The sequence below is a fragment of the Myotis nattereri genome (genome assembly GCF_964212035.1).
Source record: "Myotis nattereri genome assembly, chromosome: 3".
Classification (NCBI taxonomy): Eukaryota; Metazoa; Chordata; class Mammalia; order Chiroptera; family Vespertilionidae; genus Myotis; species Myotis nattereri.
The window spans coordinates 194,007,929-194,028,141 of NC_138077.1; the positions used below are offsets into that span (position 1 = coordinate 194,007,929).

A 20,213-nucleotide genomic window follows, 5' to 3' on the forward strand; every position below is an offset into this window, starting at 1 on the left:
TAGGGTGTTTTATCTTAAGAACATCAATAAGCCAATGAACAGTTTTAAGCAGAGAAGTGACATGATCAGGTTTGTGTTATCAAATGACCATTTGGATTGGATCAGGGTAAGAATAGAAGCAGGGGCAGCAGTTAGGAGCTTTTGCAGACATCTAGTCAGGAGGTGATGTTTCGGAGGTAGTTGGATTTAGTTAGCAGTGCTTTCTGCTGCAAATACAGGAAATCTGGCCAACAGTGATTTAAATAAAGAGGAGTTTATTTCTTACCACATTTAGTCCTGGAGGAAGGGAACTGCTTGTGTTGGTTCCCAGGCTCAATGACTCCAAGACTAGCATTTCTGCAATTCTCTAGGCTTTTCTCTCCTGTTGTCAAGACAGCTGCCCTAGCTCTGGCATCCTGGTTGTATTCAAGCCAAGAAGAAAAGATGATACTAGCAAGCTTCACCCTTTTTATCACAAAGGCCAAATCTTCCTTAGAAACACTCATTCGATTTTTATATACATTTCATTAGCCAAAAGTGAATGATATGTCCTCTAGTTCCAAGGGAGGCTGGGAAAGGAGGTTGAGAGTGAGTTTTAGCTACTCAGCTAACAGTGATTTGGTGGATATGGAAATAAGTGGGCAGATCTATTGTTAGGAAGCAAAATCCAGAGGACTTGGTGATGGATCACATTATTAATCTCCTCTTTGTTTTTCCTTCTTATTGATTATGTTTAGTAATAAGATGGCATCAGGAGGAATGTGATTGTAAAACATAATACAAAGGAGAAAGCCTATGTAATTAAATCTATATCAGTACAGTCTTTTTTCTGCATGTGTGTTAATCTTCACTCGAGGATATTTTTCCCATTGGTTTGGGGGGGGGGGAGGGGAGAGAGAGAGAGAGAGAGAGAGAGAGAGAGAGAGAGAGAGAAACATCGATGTGAGACACATTGATCACACCTGACCTCATCAGGGAATCAAACCTGAGACCCTTTGGGCCTATGCTCTAACCACTTACCAACACCAGCCAGGGCTCCTCCATTACTATTAATCATGTCCGAAAAGCTAGCTCTTCTCCCTGATATCCCTGTGCCTAATAATGGCATCATTAGTCTTCCAGTCACGGCTGTTGCAAAATTTAGAGTCGTCTTTCTTTCTGACTCTCTCTCTCCCACCTCTTGAAAGTATTAGCCAAACCTTAAATGTCTGCTGGAACCCTCCTACCCCATCCCTCAGAATTCCTTATTTGGCCCCCTCTTCTGCCTTTGTGCCTGTTATTTCCACCACTGGGAGTTCTATCTTCCTGCCCCACCTTTGTCTGTGGAACACACAGTGATCTGAGACTGGAGCTGGGAGGGCCATCTTGTTCCCATCTCAAACACACTCTGCCTTGGGAAGTCTTCCTCAATTTCTCCCTATTGCATCTGGTCTTGCTCTCATCTGAACTATCCTAGCATCTTGGTACCTCTTTCCAGCACAGTCATTTATTCATCTACACAGTGAATATTTATTAAGGACCTGCTCTGGGCAAAGCCCTGAGTTAGGTGCTAGAGATCCAGAGATAAATAGCATTTGGTTCCTACCCTGCAGAAGACCACATTCTAGTTGGGGGGAGACAGAAACGGAAGCAGACAATTTCTATGCAGTATGATAGCTGCTTTCATGGGGAACCCGGGGTGTTATAAAAGCCCAATAGAGAGGCATAACCCAGAATAAGAGTACAGAAAGTCTTTGAGGGAAGGTGGGGCTTAATATGAGCAAGTGGGAAAGGGGAAGGGTTGGGATAGGGAGGTGGATGAAAGGAAATTCTAGGAGGAGGGACCAGTTTGTGTGAAAATACAACCTAAAATAACCCTGTTATGTAAGAGGTTGTTCCCCTGTTAGATTATAAGCCCCTCGATGATAGGGATCACACTTACATCACCTTTATACACTTCTCACTCAGAATCTGGTTTATGGTAGCAGCTGAACAAAATTTAGTGGAATGGAATCATATTGGAGGGCAATGAAAATGCAGTGGCTCAGCACCATGGACAGATCACTAAGACACCTGCAGTTGGAGATAGTCCAACCTGTAAGCTCATTTCCATGTATTTGCATAATGAAGCCAACCACATTTCCCTAGGGGTCCAAAGGCTCTGCATCATGGGAGATACAATCAGTCCTGGTTTGGGGGGGTTGGGAACGGAGATGGGCAAAGCCAGAGGCTGGTTCTCTGAGGACTCTGGGAGACTCTGTCCTTTGCTCTCTTCACCATCCTTTTCTTTTTCATCAGGAGCCAGTGGTCCTGAGCCTTCTGAAGTTAGGATTCTGCCTGGTGGTGAGGATCCTGACGCCAAGGATGGGACACCCAGGATGGTGAGTCTGGTAGGAGAGTTGGGGAGATGGGGATTAGATCGAGGTTCTCAAACCAGAATTAACTTGAGTTTGAATCTTGATTTAAAGTGACTCACCCACTCACTGGCTTTGTGTCTTACCTTTTGAGCTCGGTCTTCTCACAGGTAGATGTGGATAATACCGACACACAGGATTTCAGTGGGAATAGAGAATATTATGCACAGCACCTGGTACATAGCAAGTGCTTGGGAAATAGTAGGCGATGAGCTGTGAGTAGGATCTGGAGGAAGGCTGAAACACGATGGATATTAGGAGGTGGTGGGTGGGGAGCAAGGGAGGATGAGCCTTGAAGGGGCTGTTGTCTGGAGTCTTTGATGCTGTCATCCCCTCCTGGTCAGCAGATGGCCCAGGAGCCTGGTCTGGGATGAGGGAGGGCGCCGTCTGCCAGCATCTCAGTCCCTGTTCCTCCTGCTGTCACCCCCTCCTGCCATAGCTCCTGTCCTGGCAGCTCTGGAGTCCTGATTGGAGGCAGTTCTTGCTGAGAGCTGACCTCTCTGTCCTGTAGCCGTGGCAAGCCTGGGAAGGGGGCCAGGGGCACTGCTTTCAACATTTTCTCTCCATCACTCCCTGCCCTGCGAGTCCACTGTTCCTGGGAGGCGGAACTCCTGGGTCCCAATCCCAGTTTAGGATTCAGATGCTGCCTTGTACAGCCAGCATTCCTCCCATTTATGGTCTCTGCACCCTTCATGATTCCCCTTTAGTGGAATGGGGGTGGCAGGTAGGGGTAACAGGCCGAAGGGGAAATTCCAGGGGGGGATATTTGAAATCCGGAAGAGGAAAGGAGTCATCTTAGGTTATTCCTTCCTACCTCAGTCTTGGGGAGAGGGAGAATGAGCCTGCAGCCAGATGGAAGGAACTGGGTGTGAAAGGAAGGGGAGGGGTTTTCCTGCATAATCAAGCTGGATATTTAGATTTGGGTCTGTATATTCTCTTTGGTTATTGCTGCTGGGAGTTGTGACCCTGGAGCCTGGCTCTTCACAGCAGTGGAAGTGGGTAGGGATAGGTCAGAGGGTGTGTCCCTGGATCAATTTGCCTAAAGTCAGCTTGTTAAAAGCCAGTTCACTTAATGACTGGTTTCTTTGAATGTTTTGTACATCTGTTTGGGTATCCTTTCATTTCTGGTAACCCTGGGATTTTTTTTTTCTTTTAAAAAAAACACAGCCATTTGGCTGCAGGCATTTCCTTTTGTGAATAAATATTTATCAGATTTGCAGCATTTGATGAATGACAGTATTATTTTGTGCCCTTGTGAGTGTCTTTGTCTAGCATGATTCTTTTAAGGACTTTAAGTCCATTTGTGGAAAGATAGTATAATTAATCTCCATAAATTGATACGCATTACCTAAAGGGATACCAGAATCCTAATAAAAGATAGTTTTAGGTGAAGTGGCCTATTGTTCAGTCTGAATCCCTTTTCTCCCTGTCTCCTAGGAGGTTCTTGGGGCCTGGCCCCCAACACTATGAAGAGCCCTTGCTGAGGCCATGAGGGGTTACCATGGCGACCGAGGCAGCCATCCCCGCCCAACCCGCTTTGCTGACCAGCAGCATATGGACGTGGGCCCAGCTGCCAGGGCCCCGTACCTGCTGGGCTCCGGGGAGGCCTTCTCCACCGAGCCCCGCTTCTGTGCCCCAAGAGCTGGCCTGGGACACCTTTCTCCGGAAGGGCCCCTGAGCCTGAGTGAGGGGCCATCGGTAGGCCCTGAGGGAGGGCCAGGGGGAACTGGAATTGGGGGGGGTAGCAGCACCTTCCCCAGGATGTACCCCGGCCAGGGCCCCTTCGACACCTGTGAAGACTGTGTGGGCCACCCACAGGGCAAGGGTGCCCCCCGCCTGCCTCCTACACTCCTGGACCAGTTTGAAAAGCAGTTGCCAGTTCAGCAAGATGGCTTCCACACGCTACCTTACCAGCGAGGTCCAGCAGGGGCCGGGCCCGGGCCTGGGCCGGGGTCTGGCTCTGCCCCAGAGGCCCGCAGCGAGAGCCCCAGCCGCATCCGGCACCTTGTTCACTCCGTGCAGAAGCTCTTTGCCAAGTCCCACTCTCTGGAGGCCCCGGGGAAGCGGGACTACAATGGGCCCAAGGCTGATGGAAGAGGTGGCTCTGGGGGAGACAGCTACCCTGGCCCAGGCTCCGGAGGCCCCCACACCTCCCACCACCACCACCACCATCACCACCACCACCACCACCAGTCCCGGCATGGCAAGAGGAGCAAGAGCAAGGACCGCAAGGGCGATGGGCGGCACCAGGCCAAGGCCGGTGGCTGGTGGAGCTCCGACGACAACTTGGACAGTGATAGCGGCTTCCTAGCGGGTGGGCGGCCTCCTGGGGAGCCAGGTGGTCCCTTCTGCTTGGAGGCTCCAGATGGGTCCTACCGGGACTTGAGCTTCAAGGGGCGCTCAGGCGGGTCGGAAGGCCGCTGTCTGGCCTGCACTGGCATGTCCATGTCACTGGATGGACAATCGGTTAAGCGAAATGCCTGGCATACCATGATGGTGAGCCAGGGCCGGGATGGATACCCAGGGGCCGGGCCAGGCAAGGGGCTCCTGGGTCCGGAGGCCAAGGCCAAAACCAGGACTTATCATTATCTGCAGGTGAGGCTTGGTGGGGGTGGGGAACAGATGCCCTCATAGTGTTGTCACCCAGTAAGCTCTGGAAAGGGTTGGATGGGAGCCAGCTGTTGCCATGATAGAGGGTCTAGATGCAGGGAGGTTCTGCCCTGCTTCATTCTGTAAGACCCTGAGCCACTTTTGGGACCTCGGTTTCTCCATTTGTGCAATGAAGCGGCCCTTTGATTTTGACGATGTGTGGCAGTGCCAGGAGGGCTTCCTCTTAACTTGCTGTTTTGGACAAGCTGTGCTGGCCTGTCTTGTGAGGTTGGAGCAGAATGAGGTTGAGGGTAGGCTGTGGACAGGACAGCATGGTGCTCCCTGGTTGTAGCGTCCCTTAAGATTGGAGGTCAGCAGTTGGGAAGTAGCTCTCCTGTCCCAGGCCTTCTCTCAAATCTGGGTGGTCCAGATATTGTTTGAATATGAAGGTCATTTCTAGAAAGTCCCTCTGTGGAGTCTGTCATTCTGGGGTGCCTGTGGTAGGATACCCGTGAGGCTGTGGAAGAGCCCTGGGAGCCTGTCCCCTGGGTTTTCCTAGGCTGGGGGACACACTGGAGTCTGAGCCAGGAACAGGGCTTCCTGGGATTGGATTGGTGTAGCTAATAGCTGGCTTGCTGTCCCCATCCGGTCTCCCCATGGTCCACGGTCTCTGCAGATGAGGCTAAAAGCTCTGACCCCTTCTTCTTATGGAGCCTTCATCCATCCCACACTGTCCACTCGCCATCTTCTTACTGAGATGGGGTCAGGGCTCATCTCACCATCAACCTTCCTCTTTTCTAACTCAGACACCCCTCACATCCCCCCTGAACTCTTTTCTTGAGCCTTCCCATAGTTTTAGGAGGAAAAGTCAATACAAATTCTGAAGTCCAGCAGACTTAGGGTTACCTCCCAAGCCCACATTCCATATAGTTAATCCGCAGCCATTCATTCAGTGAGCATTTCCTGTGGATACAAAGATGAAAACAGATGCTGCTTGCGAGGAGCTGTTTAGAGGTGGGACAGATAAGGCAGCAGATCGCTTAGCTTACAGTGAAAGAAGGCTGGGACGGGAGAGGGCACAGAGGAGGCGTCTCGCCTGCCCCGGGGTGATGGTGGCCAGCAGTTCTGGGAAGAATGTCCTCTAAGCTGAATCTCAGTGCAGAAGTGGATTGAGGGCATTTCAGGAAGAGACCACAGCACCGTCAGAGGGATGGGAACTGAGCTTGCATGTGTCTCTTGGGTGTCACTGGTCTTACTGTTAAGTTGTTCACACGTTAGGGACTCTCCTGGGTGGAGAGCTCATGAAAGCTCAAAGGAACAAATGGGTCACAGTGGAAGCCAGAAGTGGTGGGAGGCAGAAGGGAGGTTGGAGACTGCTGGGATTCAGGACTTCTGGGTTGGCCTTGGATTGCCCCCTCCCTGGGTAGAGAGGTTCTCTAAGCTGCAGTTGAAGGGTCCAACAGAAAGGGCCAAGGAGGGAGTACTGACCCTTCTCCCATCACCGAGCCCTCGTCATTTCTGGAGCCTCGCCACCACTCCGCTGCTCCCTGCTGCTACTCCAGGGCTGCCCTGACCTCCCTGGGGGCTTCCTTGTTAATATGCACCTCACAGTGTCCTGCAGCAGCGGCTACGGCTACGGAGTGGGAGCCCTGCAGTGTGACAGAGCGCGCCCTGGCTTTCCCATCTGCTAGCCTGCCTCTCTCTGCCTGCCTGTGGCTCCTCTCTGTAGAGTATGGAGAAGGGGAATGATCCATCAGGGCCTGGGGTTCTAGGGCATCTTATGACTAGGAGGTCTGAACCCATTTGGGGGAGGACCAGGGGATGCAGGGACCCTCCAGACAGCTTGGTGTTCCCCTGACACAAAAATGAGAAGCTGACCCCATCAGAGTGGGTGTCTTTGATGGATTCCCAGCCCTTTTATTGAGACCCTGTTCCTCTCACCAGTCTCCAGCTCTCCCTCAACCCTGTCTCTTGTGGGTTCCTTCATGGGGTCCCATCCCACCCCTGGTCTCTGACCTTTAACCAAGCTTCATCCCAGAGTCTGTGTCCCTCCCCTGAACCCTGACCCCTCAGACCTCCAGTCCCACCCCAATTTAACCTGTTGTTGTTGTGTTTTTATTTTTATCATAGGTGTTTTAAATCTTCCCTCCCTGCCCCAACTGTCTCCCCCACACCTTCATTTACACTCATTCTTTACAGTGTAAGCCAACCAGCATGGACTCCCTCGCTTTTCTGTCAGCCCACTCATGTAGATCCCCAGCCACCCTCATCCCTTCCTTCTTGGCTCATGAGATGCCAGGACCACCCATCCTGGGCTGATACCTCTAGTGGGCTTAAGCCTGTCTCCCCAGGGTCCCCTCCATCCCCGAACTGTCTGTACCCCCTCTCCCCACATTTAAAGACTATCTTTGCGGGCTTTTTCACCGGTCCTGAAAACATGCCAAGTCTCTCATCCAAAAAAACACACAAAAAAACAACCACACATTTTTCATCAACATTATTCCCCCTTCCACCGCCTAACTTCCCTTCATATCCAGGTTTTTAGACCATAGACCCCACTTCTTCACTTCTTTTCATCCTCTCCTTTACTACAGTCTGGAGAGGAATCCACTGACATCTAAAAAGGGATTTTAAATGTCCTGACAGTGGTCTCTTGCCAGCCTTCCTTGAAAGGTACCTTCCAATGCTTATAATAATAATAGTTAACACATATTGAGCACTTACTATGTGCTGACATTCTATACGGCTCATTTATCCTTCCCATCAACCCTGCGATGTAGGCATAATTATCACTACCAATTCACAGATGAGGAAACAGGCCTAGAGATTGATCAGTTTTGCTCAAGGTCACCTAGCTAGCAAGTCACGGGCCCAGAATTTGAACCTAGATCTGTTTAACTCCTGAGCTTGAATTACTAACCTCTGAATGCACTTGACATTTGACATTATCAACTCTTTTTATTCTTGAAATGTCTCCTGTTTCCACGACATGTCATTCTCCTGACTTCCCTCCTACCCCTCTGCCCACTCCTTCTCAGGTGACTTCACAGGCTCCTCTTCCCTTCTTTGCAGGCCCCTTTTAAATGTCAGCAATTCCTCCCCAGCTCTTTCTTTTCCCCTCTGGGTACTTTCATTCACTCCTGTGGATTCAGCTGCTGCCCACGACTCCCACACGTTTGTCTCCAGCCCAGATCTCTCCATGGAATTGCAGAACCAAACATCCAACCACCTGTTTGACAGTCCTCTGCCAAACTCACCATGCGCAACCCTGAGCTTTCACCTTCCCCCACCTGTTTCTCTGGGATTCTGTGGCTCAGTGAGCGGCAGCACCATCCCCCAGGTCCTCAGCCAGCAGCCTCCAGTCATCCTCAACTCTTCCCTGCCCCCTCACCCCCCACATCTAGTCAGGCTCACTGATGCTCCTCAACACCTCTCATTTCCATCTCCTCTTCCCCTCATTGCCACTGTCTTAATTTAGGCCTCATCATCGCTTGCCTGGAGAACAGCATCAGCCTCCTAATTGGTCTCTTCTGCCACTTGCGCCTCTGCCCTACTCCTGGCCCTCACAATCCATCCTGTTTGGACTGTTAAAATGCTCTTTCTGAAACACAAAGCTGATGTCACTCCCCTCCTAAAACCCTCTATGGCTCCTCACAGAGGAAAGGGAGGAGGGAGGGAGATTTGGGGATATAAGCAGCTTATGAGGGTGAAAGACCAGGAAAGGTGAAAGGTGACTGAGGTCAGGTGACACTTCGCTGATGAGGGTGGGTTGGCAGAGGTCACTTTGGTCTCTGATCTTTGACCTTTTGGCACCTACATGTCACTGTCCACCCAGACTCTCTAGGGCAGCGGTCACCAACCTTTCGGACCTCACGGAGCACCGGTTGGCGACCGCTGCTCTAGGTGGCCCTCAATTAAGTAGCACCAGGTCCATGCAGGATAATGAGGCATCTCCCGGAAGGGAGGTCTGCCTCCTGCTCTGAATCTGCACGCTCCCGAGTGTGGCCTGCCCAAGCCAGGGTGGAGCGCCTCCCACTGGCAGTGCAGAAGAGTGTCCTGGCCTCAGATTCAGTAGGGATGTGTCTGAGAGACAGAGGCCCCTGTTCCTGCAGGTGCCGCAAGATGATTGGGGGGGTTACCCCACTGGGGGCAAGGATGGAGAGATCCCCTGTCGCAGGATGCGGAGCGGCAGCTACATCAAAGCCATGGGGGATGAGGAGAGTGGAGACTCGGATGGCAGTCCCAAGACATCTCCCAAAGCGCTGGCCCGGCGCTTTGCCTCCCGCCGCTCCTCCAGTGTGGACCAGGCCCGGATCAAGTAAGGACTGGGAGGGAAGGGGAGGGGAGGGTGGTGGGCAGAGGGAATGGGGAGCTGATACTGGGTCCCTGCAGGAGGTGTGTGTAGAATGAGTACCAGTCTGCTCCCTGTGTAAGGTTCAACTGGGGAGTATCAGTCTGCTCCATAGAAAGAAGAGGTCCTTCTAAGGCAGTGGTTCTCAACCTTCCTAATGCCGCGACCCTTTAATACAGTTCCTCACGTTGTGGTGATCCCCAATTTCATTGTTACAAATTGAACATAATTAAAGCATCGTGATTAATCACAAAAACAATATGTAATTATATATGTGTTTTCCGATGGTCTTAGGTGACCCCTGTGAAAGGGTCGTTCGACCCCCAAAGGGGTCGTGACCCACAGGTTGAGAACCGCTGTTCCAAAGAGACTTATGCAATACTTTAAACAATTAAGAATTTAAATTAAAAAAAAATATATAATTATACTAAGAAAAGAAAGAAGGGGTCCTTCTGATAATCCCTATCTGAGTGCCTCTTTGGGAGAGTCCCTTTACCCAGGAGTCTTCTGTGGGATCTTGTCTGGGGGTTTCTGAGGGGTAGAACCTGCTCAGGGCCCCCAATCCTCTCACTCCCCTCCCCTGCCTCCTCACAGACCCCCATTCTGAATCTGGAATTTTGACCTTTCCCAGCTGCTGCGTCCCACCCCGGATCCATCCCCGGAGCTCCATCCCTGGCTACAGCCGTTCCCTCACCACCGGACAGGTAGGGGGAGGCCCAGCATGCCTGGAGGAAAGGGTGGGAAGGGGATTCAGTCCTGGCCTTAAAATCAAAGGTCTGGCCAGGGAGAGAGTGCAGGTCTGATTTTGGGGGCACTGGGAAGCCGGCCTTGGGACTCCTGGAACTGACTTAGATTGGGGATCTCAGAGTCATCCTTAAAAACCAAGTGTCCTCAAAGTGATGAGCCTGTAAGAGCACCCTCAGTTCTCTCAGTCCTCCAGCCCTGCCCTGGCCTGGCTGCTCCAAGCCCACCCCCTGCAAAAGGCAGGATTGGTTGTACAGATGGGACAGGCAGAGCTGCAGTCTCAGATGATCTGGGCTTGAGGGCTTTCCCCGCCACCTGCCCCCGTGGGACCACCAGCAAGACGTTCTCTCAAGACCTGTTTTCTCATCTGTAAAATGACAAGAGTAGTGGTATTTCTCTCGCAGGGGCTTTGTGAGTATTCAGTGAGAAAATGTATGCAAACCCCAGGTACCTGGCCCCAAATTGCTGTTTTATAATTTTGAGTTCTATATTTAAGTGTAGAATTTCCCCTGACTAAAGGGAAGCAATGCAGTTTAGTAATTAAATGCATGAGAGGGGTTTGAATTCCAGCTCCGCTGCTTACCAAGCTGAGTGACCTGGGGCAAGTTACTTGACTTTTTTGAGCCCCATTTTTCCTATTTAAAAATAGACATCATAATAGTGTTCTTGGCACAGAGCCAACAGCCCATAAAGGTTAGCTGTTTCGACTGTTTGCTGGGGGGAAAAGCAACGCAAAGGCAATGCCAAAGGCTGTCCCATTGGCTCCTATTGTCGGCTGCTGCAGTCTCTCAGCGTCTCTGTTACATTTCCTGAATCAGGGAATCTGATTGGCACAGCTGTCTTTTCACATCAGCCCAGCCTCTGTGGCTAAAGCCACTTGTTAACACACAATTCTTGTTTTACTTGACCCATCAGCAGCATCTAACACAGCTGATGACTCTCTCCTTCCCGAGAAACACCTTACTCACTTGGCTTTGAGGACACCACACCTTTTAGGTTCGTCTCTCTCTGACTGCTTATTCTCAGTCTGTGCCTACAACTCTCCAGAATCTGAACACTGGAGTTTTTCAGGGCTTAGTTCTTGTATTTCTCTCTACACTTACTTCTTAGGTGAGCTCCTGTCATCCAGGCTCATGGCTTTGATTATTATCGAGAGCCTGGTAACTCCCAAATGTATATTTCCAGCTCAAACAGTCCCCTAAATGCCAGGCATGTATATCTAATGGTATATTAAAATCTTACTTGGATATTTAGTAGACATCTCAAATCAAGATGTCTACAACTAAACCGCCGATACCCTTTCCCCCCAAATTTCCTCTCCATCCAATGTCTTCTCCATGTCAGGTCCTGGCAACTTTATCCTTCCAGGAGCTCTGCTCTAAAACCTGAGTCAGTCTTGACTTCCTTCTCTTTCTCCCATCCCACATCCAGTCTTGCAGCAAATCCTTTTGGTACCACCCTCAAAGTGCACCCAGGATCCCACCGCTCCCCACTGCCTCCACTGTCACCACTCCGGTCCAGTCACCATGTTCTTTTGTCTGGACTGTTGCACTGCCTTCTAGTGTGTCTCTTGCACTTGCTCTCTCTCAATATAGTCAGAACAATCACTTAAAAATAGAATTATACGCACTCAAAACCCTCACCTTACTTAGAGGAAAATTCAAGGACTTTACTATGACATATAAGGCCCTGCATCATCTGGCCCTTGCTACCTCTGAGTTCCTCTCTCGCACTGTTCCCTCCCCTCACCTGCTCCAGCCATACTGGTCCCCTTGTTGCTCCTCTGAGCCTTTGCATCTACTGTTCTTTCTGCCTGGATCTCTCCCTCAGTCCTTTCAAGTATTTCCCCAAATGTTGTAAAATCTAAATTTTAGTCCTTTCCTACCCCAAAATTTCCTATTCCTCTTTTCTGTTCTTTATTTTCTTCTTAGCACTTTGTGTATACATTTCATATTTCTCCTGGGAGGTATAGCTTATAATCTTTGCTTTACAGAAGAAGAAACAGGTTTAACGCACTAGAGGTGTCATTCTATTATCTATAATAATTTTTTTTGCCCTTAAGTCTATGTTTTGGTTTAGTATTTTCCCAGAACATTCTTTTTCCGTGTTTCAAAAGAATTTTGTCTCCTTGTGTTTTATGTATATCTTTTGTAAATAGCTCATAGCTAGATTTTATTTTATCTACATTCTGACAATTGCTTGAGAGTGTAGTACATTTATATTTATTGTGATTTACTGATATGCTTGGATTTATTTCTGTCATCTTACCTGTGCCTTCTATGTATCCTGCTGTTTGGGTGATGCTTCTTTTTATTTTTAATGTATTTTTATTGATTTCAGAGAGAAATGGAGAGGGAGAGAAAGATAGAAACATCAATGAAGAGAGAGAATCATTGATCGCCTGCCTCCTGCACGCCCTCTACTGGGGATGGAGCCTGCAACCCCGGGCATGTGCCCTGACTTGGAATCCAACCTTGACCTCCTGGTTCATAGGTTGACGCTCAACCACTGAGCCATGCTGGCCGGCTGGCCTGGGCGATGCTTCTTTACTCCTTTGCTGCCTTCTTTTGGGTCGATTGAGTTTTCTTCATTTTTCTTCCCACCAAATATCACAGTGGCCGGCAGTTATTATTCTATATTTATTTGGCAATGCATTTTTACTTCATTTTTGGAAGATAGTTTGCTGATCTAGAATTCCTGGTTGACAGTTTTTTTTTCTTTTAGCACTTTGTACTCTTCTACTGCCTTCAGAGGTCATAGCTTCTGATGAAAAGCAAGTTGTTAATCATATTGTTTTTCTGTATGTGATGAATTGTTTTTCTCTTGGCTGCTATTAATGTCTTCAACTTTCAACATTTTGATTGTAATGTGCCTGGATAGAGATCTCTAGGTTTAAACCACTTTGGGTTCATTGAACTTCTTTGGCCATTATTTCTTCAGATATTTTTTCTTCCCCTTTATCTCTCTCTTCATCTGAAATTCTCATTACATGTACATGGTATACTTAATGTTGTCCCATAGGTCTCTGAGTCTCTGTTCATTTCTAGTGTTTTTCCCCTCTATTTTTCAGATTGGGTAATTTGTAATGATCAAGCGTCAAGCTTACTGATTATTTCTTATTCTGAGCCCTCCTAATAAATTATTTCATTTCCGTTATTGTACTTTTCAGCTTCTGAATTTTCATTTGTTTATTTTTTTCTTCTTTTAAAAATAATTTCTAGCTTTCTGTTAGGATTTTATGTTCATTAAATCATTGTTGCAGTGCTTTCCTTTAAATCTTCCAACATGACTGCCTTTACTTCTTTGAACATATTTATAATAGCTGCTTTGTAGTCTTTGATCAATCAAACATTTGGGCAAATTTTCTTATTTATTTGAATATTTCATAATTTTTTGTTGAATACTAAACATTTTAGGTAATATATTATAGCAACTCTAGATTCTTACTTTACCTCTCGAAGGTTGTTATTGTTTTGTTTATTTGTTAATCTCAAGACTAAATATGTAAAATCCACCTTTCCTGCCAAATGCAAACTCTCCTGTCTCCATCAGTTTTATTCTTGTTTTTATTTTTAAGCCTGGTTTCCCAGGGGTTGCTCCTGAGTCTGCATAGCTTACTGTTCAGCCAGAAATTGGTGAGAGGCTATGCTCAAAACCACACACCAGTAAGACTTCTTCTCTCTGCTATGATTCCATGGATGGCCTGGGAAGTATAATCTCCAGACTGTTTTCAGGTCTGCCCTGGCTTATACTTTTCACCAGGCTCTCTTGTGTTTCCTTTGCACATGTGGACAGACTCCATTGACTCAGGGCCTCTCTGGTTTCTGGTGTGCATGCACCCAGCCTCTAGTTAACCCAGGATATGTGGAGAGCTTATCAAATTGCTTATGGCTATCTCACCCCCCACCTGGAACTCCCCATTAAATTTCTGGTTAGTCTGCCAGTCCATAGCTTGCCCCAAACAGTGCCAAAACCTCAGCCTCCCAATGCTGCTGGCTATTCCTGTTTTTGACACTCCAGTCTACGGACGATGCTCCAATTAGGTGAGGTCCCTTCGCCATTAGCACTGAAACAGCTAGTTTTCACAGCCTGCTCCACCCTTGTTGAACTATTGCAACTAATAGAGCTGGGAGCTGGGGGTAATGGGCGCAGCTCCAGGCAAGGATACCACAGATTCATGCTGTTCTTACCCAAAGTTCAGTACTTTTTATTGATAAATGCTTCTTTGATTGATTTTCAGAGTGATGAAATAATTGTTTTTGGCAGTTTTTTCCATGTGGGATAGGATTTGGTGTTCTCCTTTCTCTGTCATGCCTGAAATTAGAAGTCTAGAAATTTCTCAACTACCATCATTATTATCTCTTCACGTATTGCCTCTTCCAAATTCTATCTGGTCTCTCCTCTGAGAGTCCTATTAGTTGTATGTGGGACTTCTTATTCTTTCCTCCACGTGTCTTAACCTCTCCTTCATTTTTTCCACCTCTTTGCCTCTCTGTGCTCCTATCTGGTAAGTTTCTCAGAGGTATCTTCAGGTTCACTAAATTTTTCTTCAGTTGTGTCTCATCTACTGTTTAATTCATCACGTTTTTAATTTCACTGTCTTTTTTTTTTCTTCATTTCTAGAAATCTGATTTGGTTCCTTTTTAAATCTTCATAGTTTTTTCCCCCAAAGCTTTTAGTCTCTTCTTATATTTTCAGTTTTATCTTTTAAGTTTTAGAAATTTTAAGCATAGTTTAAAAGCTAATCTGTTTGAGCTAAGGTAACACTAGCTGCTGTTACAGGTAAACCTTGAATTCTCAGAAAGTTTAGTTCTTGTTTGTGTCATAGTTTGTATTAGTTACATATCGCTACATAATGAGTTATCCCAAGCACAGTGTCTTAGAATAACAAATATTTCTTACCTCACAGTTTCTGTGGGCCAGAAATCTGAGCACAACATAGCTGAGTGCCACCTGGGTCAGTGTCTCACGGGCTCCAGTCAAGGTGTTAGCAAAGCTGCAGTCATTTAAGGCTTGACTGGAGGAAGATCTGCTGTCGACAGCCCTCAGATCTTGCAGGCTTTTGGCCAGAGGCATCAGTTTCTTGACATGTGGGACTCACCATAGGGCTACTCACAACATAACAGCTTACTTTCCCCAGAACAAAGGCTCTGAGAGAGAGTGAGAGAAGGTATCCAACATGAAAGCCACAATCTTTTTGTAATCAAATCTTTGAAGTGACATTCCATTGTATCTGCCATATTCTATTAATTAGTAGTGGGCCAATGAGTCTAGTTCACACTCACTGGGAGGGGATGCATAAGGGTGTGAATGCCAGCAGTTGGAAATCATTAGGGGCCATGTCAGAGGTTGTCTGTCTCTCAGTTTAATATTAGCTCGTCTTCAGAAAAATAAAAATTAGCTCATCTTTAATGGAGCTTTATCTGTGAGAATCCTGAGCCTGGGTTAGGAGTAGTTCTCCCAGAAAATATTTTGGGCATCTATTAGACAATTCTTGGTCTGGGACCATTTTATGTTAAATTTTAATTTAGGTGGGTCTGGCCCCTGCAGGCCCATGCAGACACAGAAGCCTGTGTCTGTGAGAAGATTAGCTTGTAGGTACATATTCTTAAAAGGTTTGCTTCCTTTCCCTTTCCCACAGTGCCTAGACTATGGGCTAGCTTCCTTCTCATCAGTCTGTGCTAATAATATTTTTCCCTAGTTTACTTTTCATCAAAGGTTTTCTCTTTTCCTACTTTTATGCAGGTTCTCATTTGGTTCTGTGCTTCATGTGGGCCCAGAGCCTTACAGCTGCCCCCAAGTGGGTGCTAAAACCTAAGCCCTTTGATTACTGAGACCAGCAACCCCCCCCCCCCCCCCCCCCCCCGCTTCGCCTTCCACCTCCACCAGGCTGTTTGCAGCATTGGCTCACACAGTTAATATTCTGAATTTCCAGTTTCCTCTTTGCTTTTGTCCCCTGGGGACTTACCTTGCTTTCTTGCGAGCTCAGCTATGCATATAAAGCAACGTTTGTTATATTTTATCCGGTGTTTTAGAGTGTTTTGAAATGGGAGGGTTTTTCAAGGTTATCTAAACTATACGCCATATATAAAGTGTACAGCCTAGCCCCCAATTGGACAATCTACCACGGACAATTTTCAATGAGTCCCAACAAAGTATTTTCTTCTAACTATCCCACTCCCGTGGAAATATTTATTGAGCCTGAATCTGGGTTGGAGAAAAGGCTCAGGTTCTTATTTCCCAAGAGGTTTCTTTTGACTTTGACTCTTCTGAAAGTGGGAGCGAAGGAGCAGGGTGGGAGGAAGGCAGTCCAGGAATCATAGGAGAATTCAAAGTCTAATGTTACAATTTCATAATCGTAATACAGTAAAGACCAACTTGAGGTGTAATATTCCTCTGAGAGTCTATATGATTCTGTATTTCCCTTGGGTTCTGGTCTCCTGTTCAACTCCAGAAACTCCTCTTGGCCTGTACAGATGGGAGGTGTGTGGCCCCAGGGAGCTTCTCAGCCTTTCTCTCTCTGCCTTGCCATAGAGTTCATTGTGGGGATAACATATGGTTGGGATTTCAAGAGCTTCAGAACCCCTGGGAAAGAGAGGTCTCTGAGAGGTATTTCCATGGCGATTTAAGAACCGCCTGCTACTAATAATAGTAGCTGATGTGCATTGAGCATCTGCTGCATGTCAGTTATTATGCCAAGTGCTTTACACACAGAAGAGGGCTGGAGGTACAGAGACAAGCCGCTAAGTGAGAGTTCTTCCATCACTGGATTCCTGACTGGAGACAGATTGCTCTCTGCTCCAGGAGGGACCCTCTGGGCTGGATTGGTTCTAGTGGGGGAGTATCCTGAGCCTGGCCTAGAAGTAGCAGGAGTTAGATCAGCTCCTGAGCCTCAGGAAATACCCTGCCACTGCTGGTCCTTGGTACCCCAGAGGCCCACAGATAGGAAACTGAGAGGGAGGCTCACACGAGTCATGGTGAAGCCACAGCTGCCCAGGGGTGGGGCTTATGCCAGTCAAATGTGGGCGAATTTCCCAGGATCCTGGATTGATTTTTCCATGGCCTATGACTCCTGTACACTTGTAATAAAGTTCCTTCAGAAAAAGCTGCCAAAAGCAGTCCAGACAGTCCTTTTTTTAAATGATGGCCCCACGTTAGAACCACTGAGTTTTGGATCTCCAGTTAATTTGGCTCTGAGCTTCAAAGCAGAGAGAGGCATAGAGTCGAAGAGCCCTGGGGCCAGATCCTTGAGGTGCGGGCCTGAGTTCGTGTCAGTTTAACAAGCTCTCTGGGAGATTCTGCGGTTCAGTCAGCCTGGCATGAGAGCCAGGAAACCTGGCACTTCACTGGCTTTATCACATACAAGTTGGGCATCCTTAGATAATTCATCTCCCTCTCTGGGCCTTATTTGCCCATTGGTAGAACGGGATGAAAAATTCCTCCTCCATTTGATGTAGAATCTTGTGGTAGCATATTGTGCTTTTGAGGCTAAGTTATGGAAACGCTGAGCTGTATTTTACACATGGAGCAAGCCACTCCTTTGGGCCTCTGTGGACCGCACATAAATATGATGCCACGAGGCTGAGAGATGTCACAAGCGGCCGCCATGGGATACTTGCTGTCACACTCACCACGTGGATGCTACTGAGGCCCTTGTCCATGACTTCATTCCAGGGCCTCTACATAATCACTCGTGGGGGAATTTCTCTTGGGCTCCATGACAGGAGGAGTTGTGGTTCTCATGAGCTAGGGCCTGTGTTTACCAGACAGGCCCTGAGACCTTTGCCTGCCACTGACTGAGTGCTGACTGTGTGCCAGTATCTGCACATAGTGCCTCACAGGGTTTTTTTGTTTTGTTTTGTTTTTTACTCCTTCAAATAGACCATGAAGAGGGTACCATTCGCATTCCCATTTGACAGGGGCCCCAAAACGTTAACTTTCTCAGGCCACACTGCTAAGAAGTAGGGGGGGGCAGCACTTGAGTTCAGCTGGTCTCACTTCATAACTCGTGTGGGCAACCCATAGGCTGTACCCCTCGATGCTTTGGCTGCTCTGAAGCTCAGGGTCAAATGTGCACCCATTTTGTGCTCTGGATGTAGAGCTTACCACTGGACCACTTCCTTTTCCTACCTTTATTTTTTTTCCTTTGAGCCAGTTTGCTCATATAACGCAAACGAAGCTGCAGCCTCCGTGGTATATTTAGTCTTAGTGCAGTGTTGTGTGACAGGATTCTGTGAACAAAATTTTTGTTTTGCTCTTTTCTTAGTTGCATTAATTTTTTTTTGTAACACTATGGATTCTGCACCACAAAATATCAGAAATAAAAACAAGAACAACACTCAGTGGAGAGAGCATTGGCCTGCGGACCAAAGGGCCCCGGGTTGAATTCTGGTCAAGGGCACATACTTCAGTAGCAGGCTCCTTCCCGGCCCCGGCCCTGGTCGGGGCTCGTGCAGGAGGCAACCAATCAATGTGTTTCTCTCACATCGATATGTCTCTCTGTGTTTCCCTCTCTCTTCCACTCTCTCTAAAAATCAGTGGAAAAATATCCTTAGGTGAGGATTAAAAAAGTGAAAACAAGAACCTCATCCAACAATGGCTGAACTTCCCTTAGAGGTGGAGGGCAGGGAAGGAACCAGTAGGCCAAACCAGAGCCCTAGTTAGTGGGCAGAAGGTGGGAGAGTCCTGGAAACTTGAAAGTTAATAATTTTGGCTCCATCCCTTACCTGTTATTTCTGTCCTGCCACATGGTGTATATCTCTATAAGTTGCTTTCAATCAGATTTACAATGTAGTGGATCATAAATAATAAAATAAAAACTAGCCTTCCCTGCAGCCCTGCACCCCCATAGTGGGCAAGCGGGTGCCTGCCAAGTCAGGGTCAGGTGAGAGAAACGTGAGGGGCTAGCCCTACACCCAGAGCACAGGGGGAGAGGAAGATGGGGTGGTCTGGAGGCTGAGGTACAGCCACACATCTGGGAGAGGCATAGATGGGGCGGAGGGAGGAGTATTTAGAGGAAAGACTGGACCCCTAAGTCTGGCCTTTAAAGGCATTTTGGCGAGCAGCACAGGGCAGAGGCGCCTTCATCTTTCTTTGCAGAGAATGAGGGTTTCTTTTAGTCCAAATGTAGAAGAGTCGCACAGAGACACCGCCTCTGCAGATCTAGACATAGTCCTATGGCAAAGCGCCTCAGAGACACCCCCACCCCACCACCCCGGTAACTTTCCTCTCGGCCCCTGTCCCCAGCTCAGCGAGGAGCTGAGCCAGCAACTGGAGGCTGTGTGCGGGTCTGTGTTTGGGGAGCTTGAGTCCCAAGCCGTGGACGCCCTGGACCTGCCCGGCTGTTTCCGCATGCGGAGCCACAGCTACCTCCGGGCCATCCAGGCCGGCTGCTCTCAAGACGACGACTGCCTGCCCCTCCTTGCTGCCCCTGCCTCTGTCTCAGGGAGGCCCGGCTCCTGTGAGTACGCCTCGCTTGCCCCCAGCTGGGTCGGAGAGAGCCCCTGGTGCTGGGTCTGACCCCCGCCACAGCCGTGCGTTGTGACCTTGGGCAGGTCGCTGGCCCCTCTGGGGTGGATGATGGGGAGAACAGCCCTTGGCGCTGTGCGTGGCAGCACGTGGAGTCCTGGGCCCCGCGTGGGTGTGTGGGGTGGCGGGACACGGACGGTGGGTAGCCGCGCCGCCTTTCTCACCCGCTGCGTCTCCGCGTCCCTGGCCGCAGCCTTCAACTTCAGAAAGGCCCCGCCCCCCATCCCGCCGGGGAGCCAGGCCCCGCCCCGCATCTCCATCACCGCCCAGAGCAGCACCGACTCTGCCCACGAGAGCTTCACGGCGGCCGAGGGCCCCGCCCGGCGCTGCAGCTCCGCCGATGGGCTGGATGGCCCCGCCATGGGCGCGCGCACTCTGGAGTTGGCGCCGGTGCCACCTCGGGCCAGCCCCAAGCCCCCGACACTCATCATCAAGACCATTCCTGGCAGGGAGGAGCTGCGGAGCCTGGCGCGGCAGCGGAAGTGGCGGCCGTCCATTGGGGTGCAGGTATGGAAGGAGGCGGGCAGCCGGGGACTCGGGCGGGTCGGTTGGGGATGGGTGGAGTGGGCCATCGGGGCCTTCTGGATACATAGGCCTTTTCCTTGGCTTACTCTGAGCTGCAGGTAGCC

General features: G+C 48.8%; 1 protein-coding gene across 1 annotated transcript in view; it reads left to right on the plus strand.

Annotated features, from left to right (window-relative positions):
* The window catches only part of DLGAP3 (DLG associated protein 3), a 57,864-nt gene that overhangs the window by 17,830 nt on the left and 19,821 nt on the right, over window positions 1-20,213 (plus strand). Inside the window, exons 2-7 of the mRNA XM_081087094.1 lie at window positions 2,257-2,339; window positions 3,810-4,967; window positions 9,074-9,279; window positions 9,944-10,016; window positions 19,303-19,516; window positions 19,778-20,091. Of these exons, the coding sequence (XP_080943220.1) occupies window positions 3,861-4,967; window positions 9,074-9,279; window positions 9,944-10,016; window positions 19,303-19,516; window positions 19,778-20,091 (1,914 nt within the window). The 5' untranslated portion in view covers window positions 2,257-2,339; window positions 3,810-3,860. The remainder of the gene's footprint in view (window positions 1-2,256; window positions 2,340-3,809; window positions 4,968-9,073; window positions 9,280-9,943; window positions 10,017-19,302; window positions 19,517-19,777; window positions 20,092-20,213) is intronic.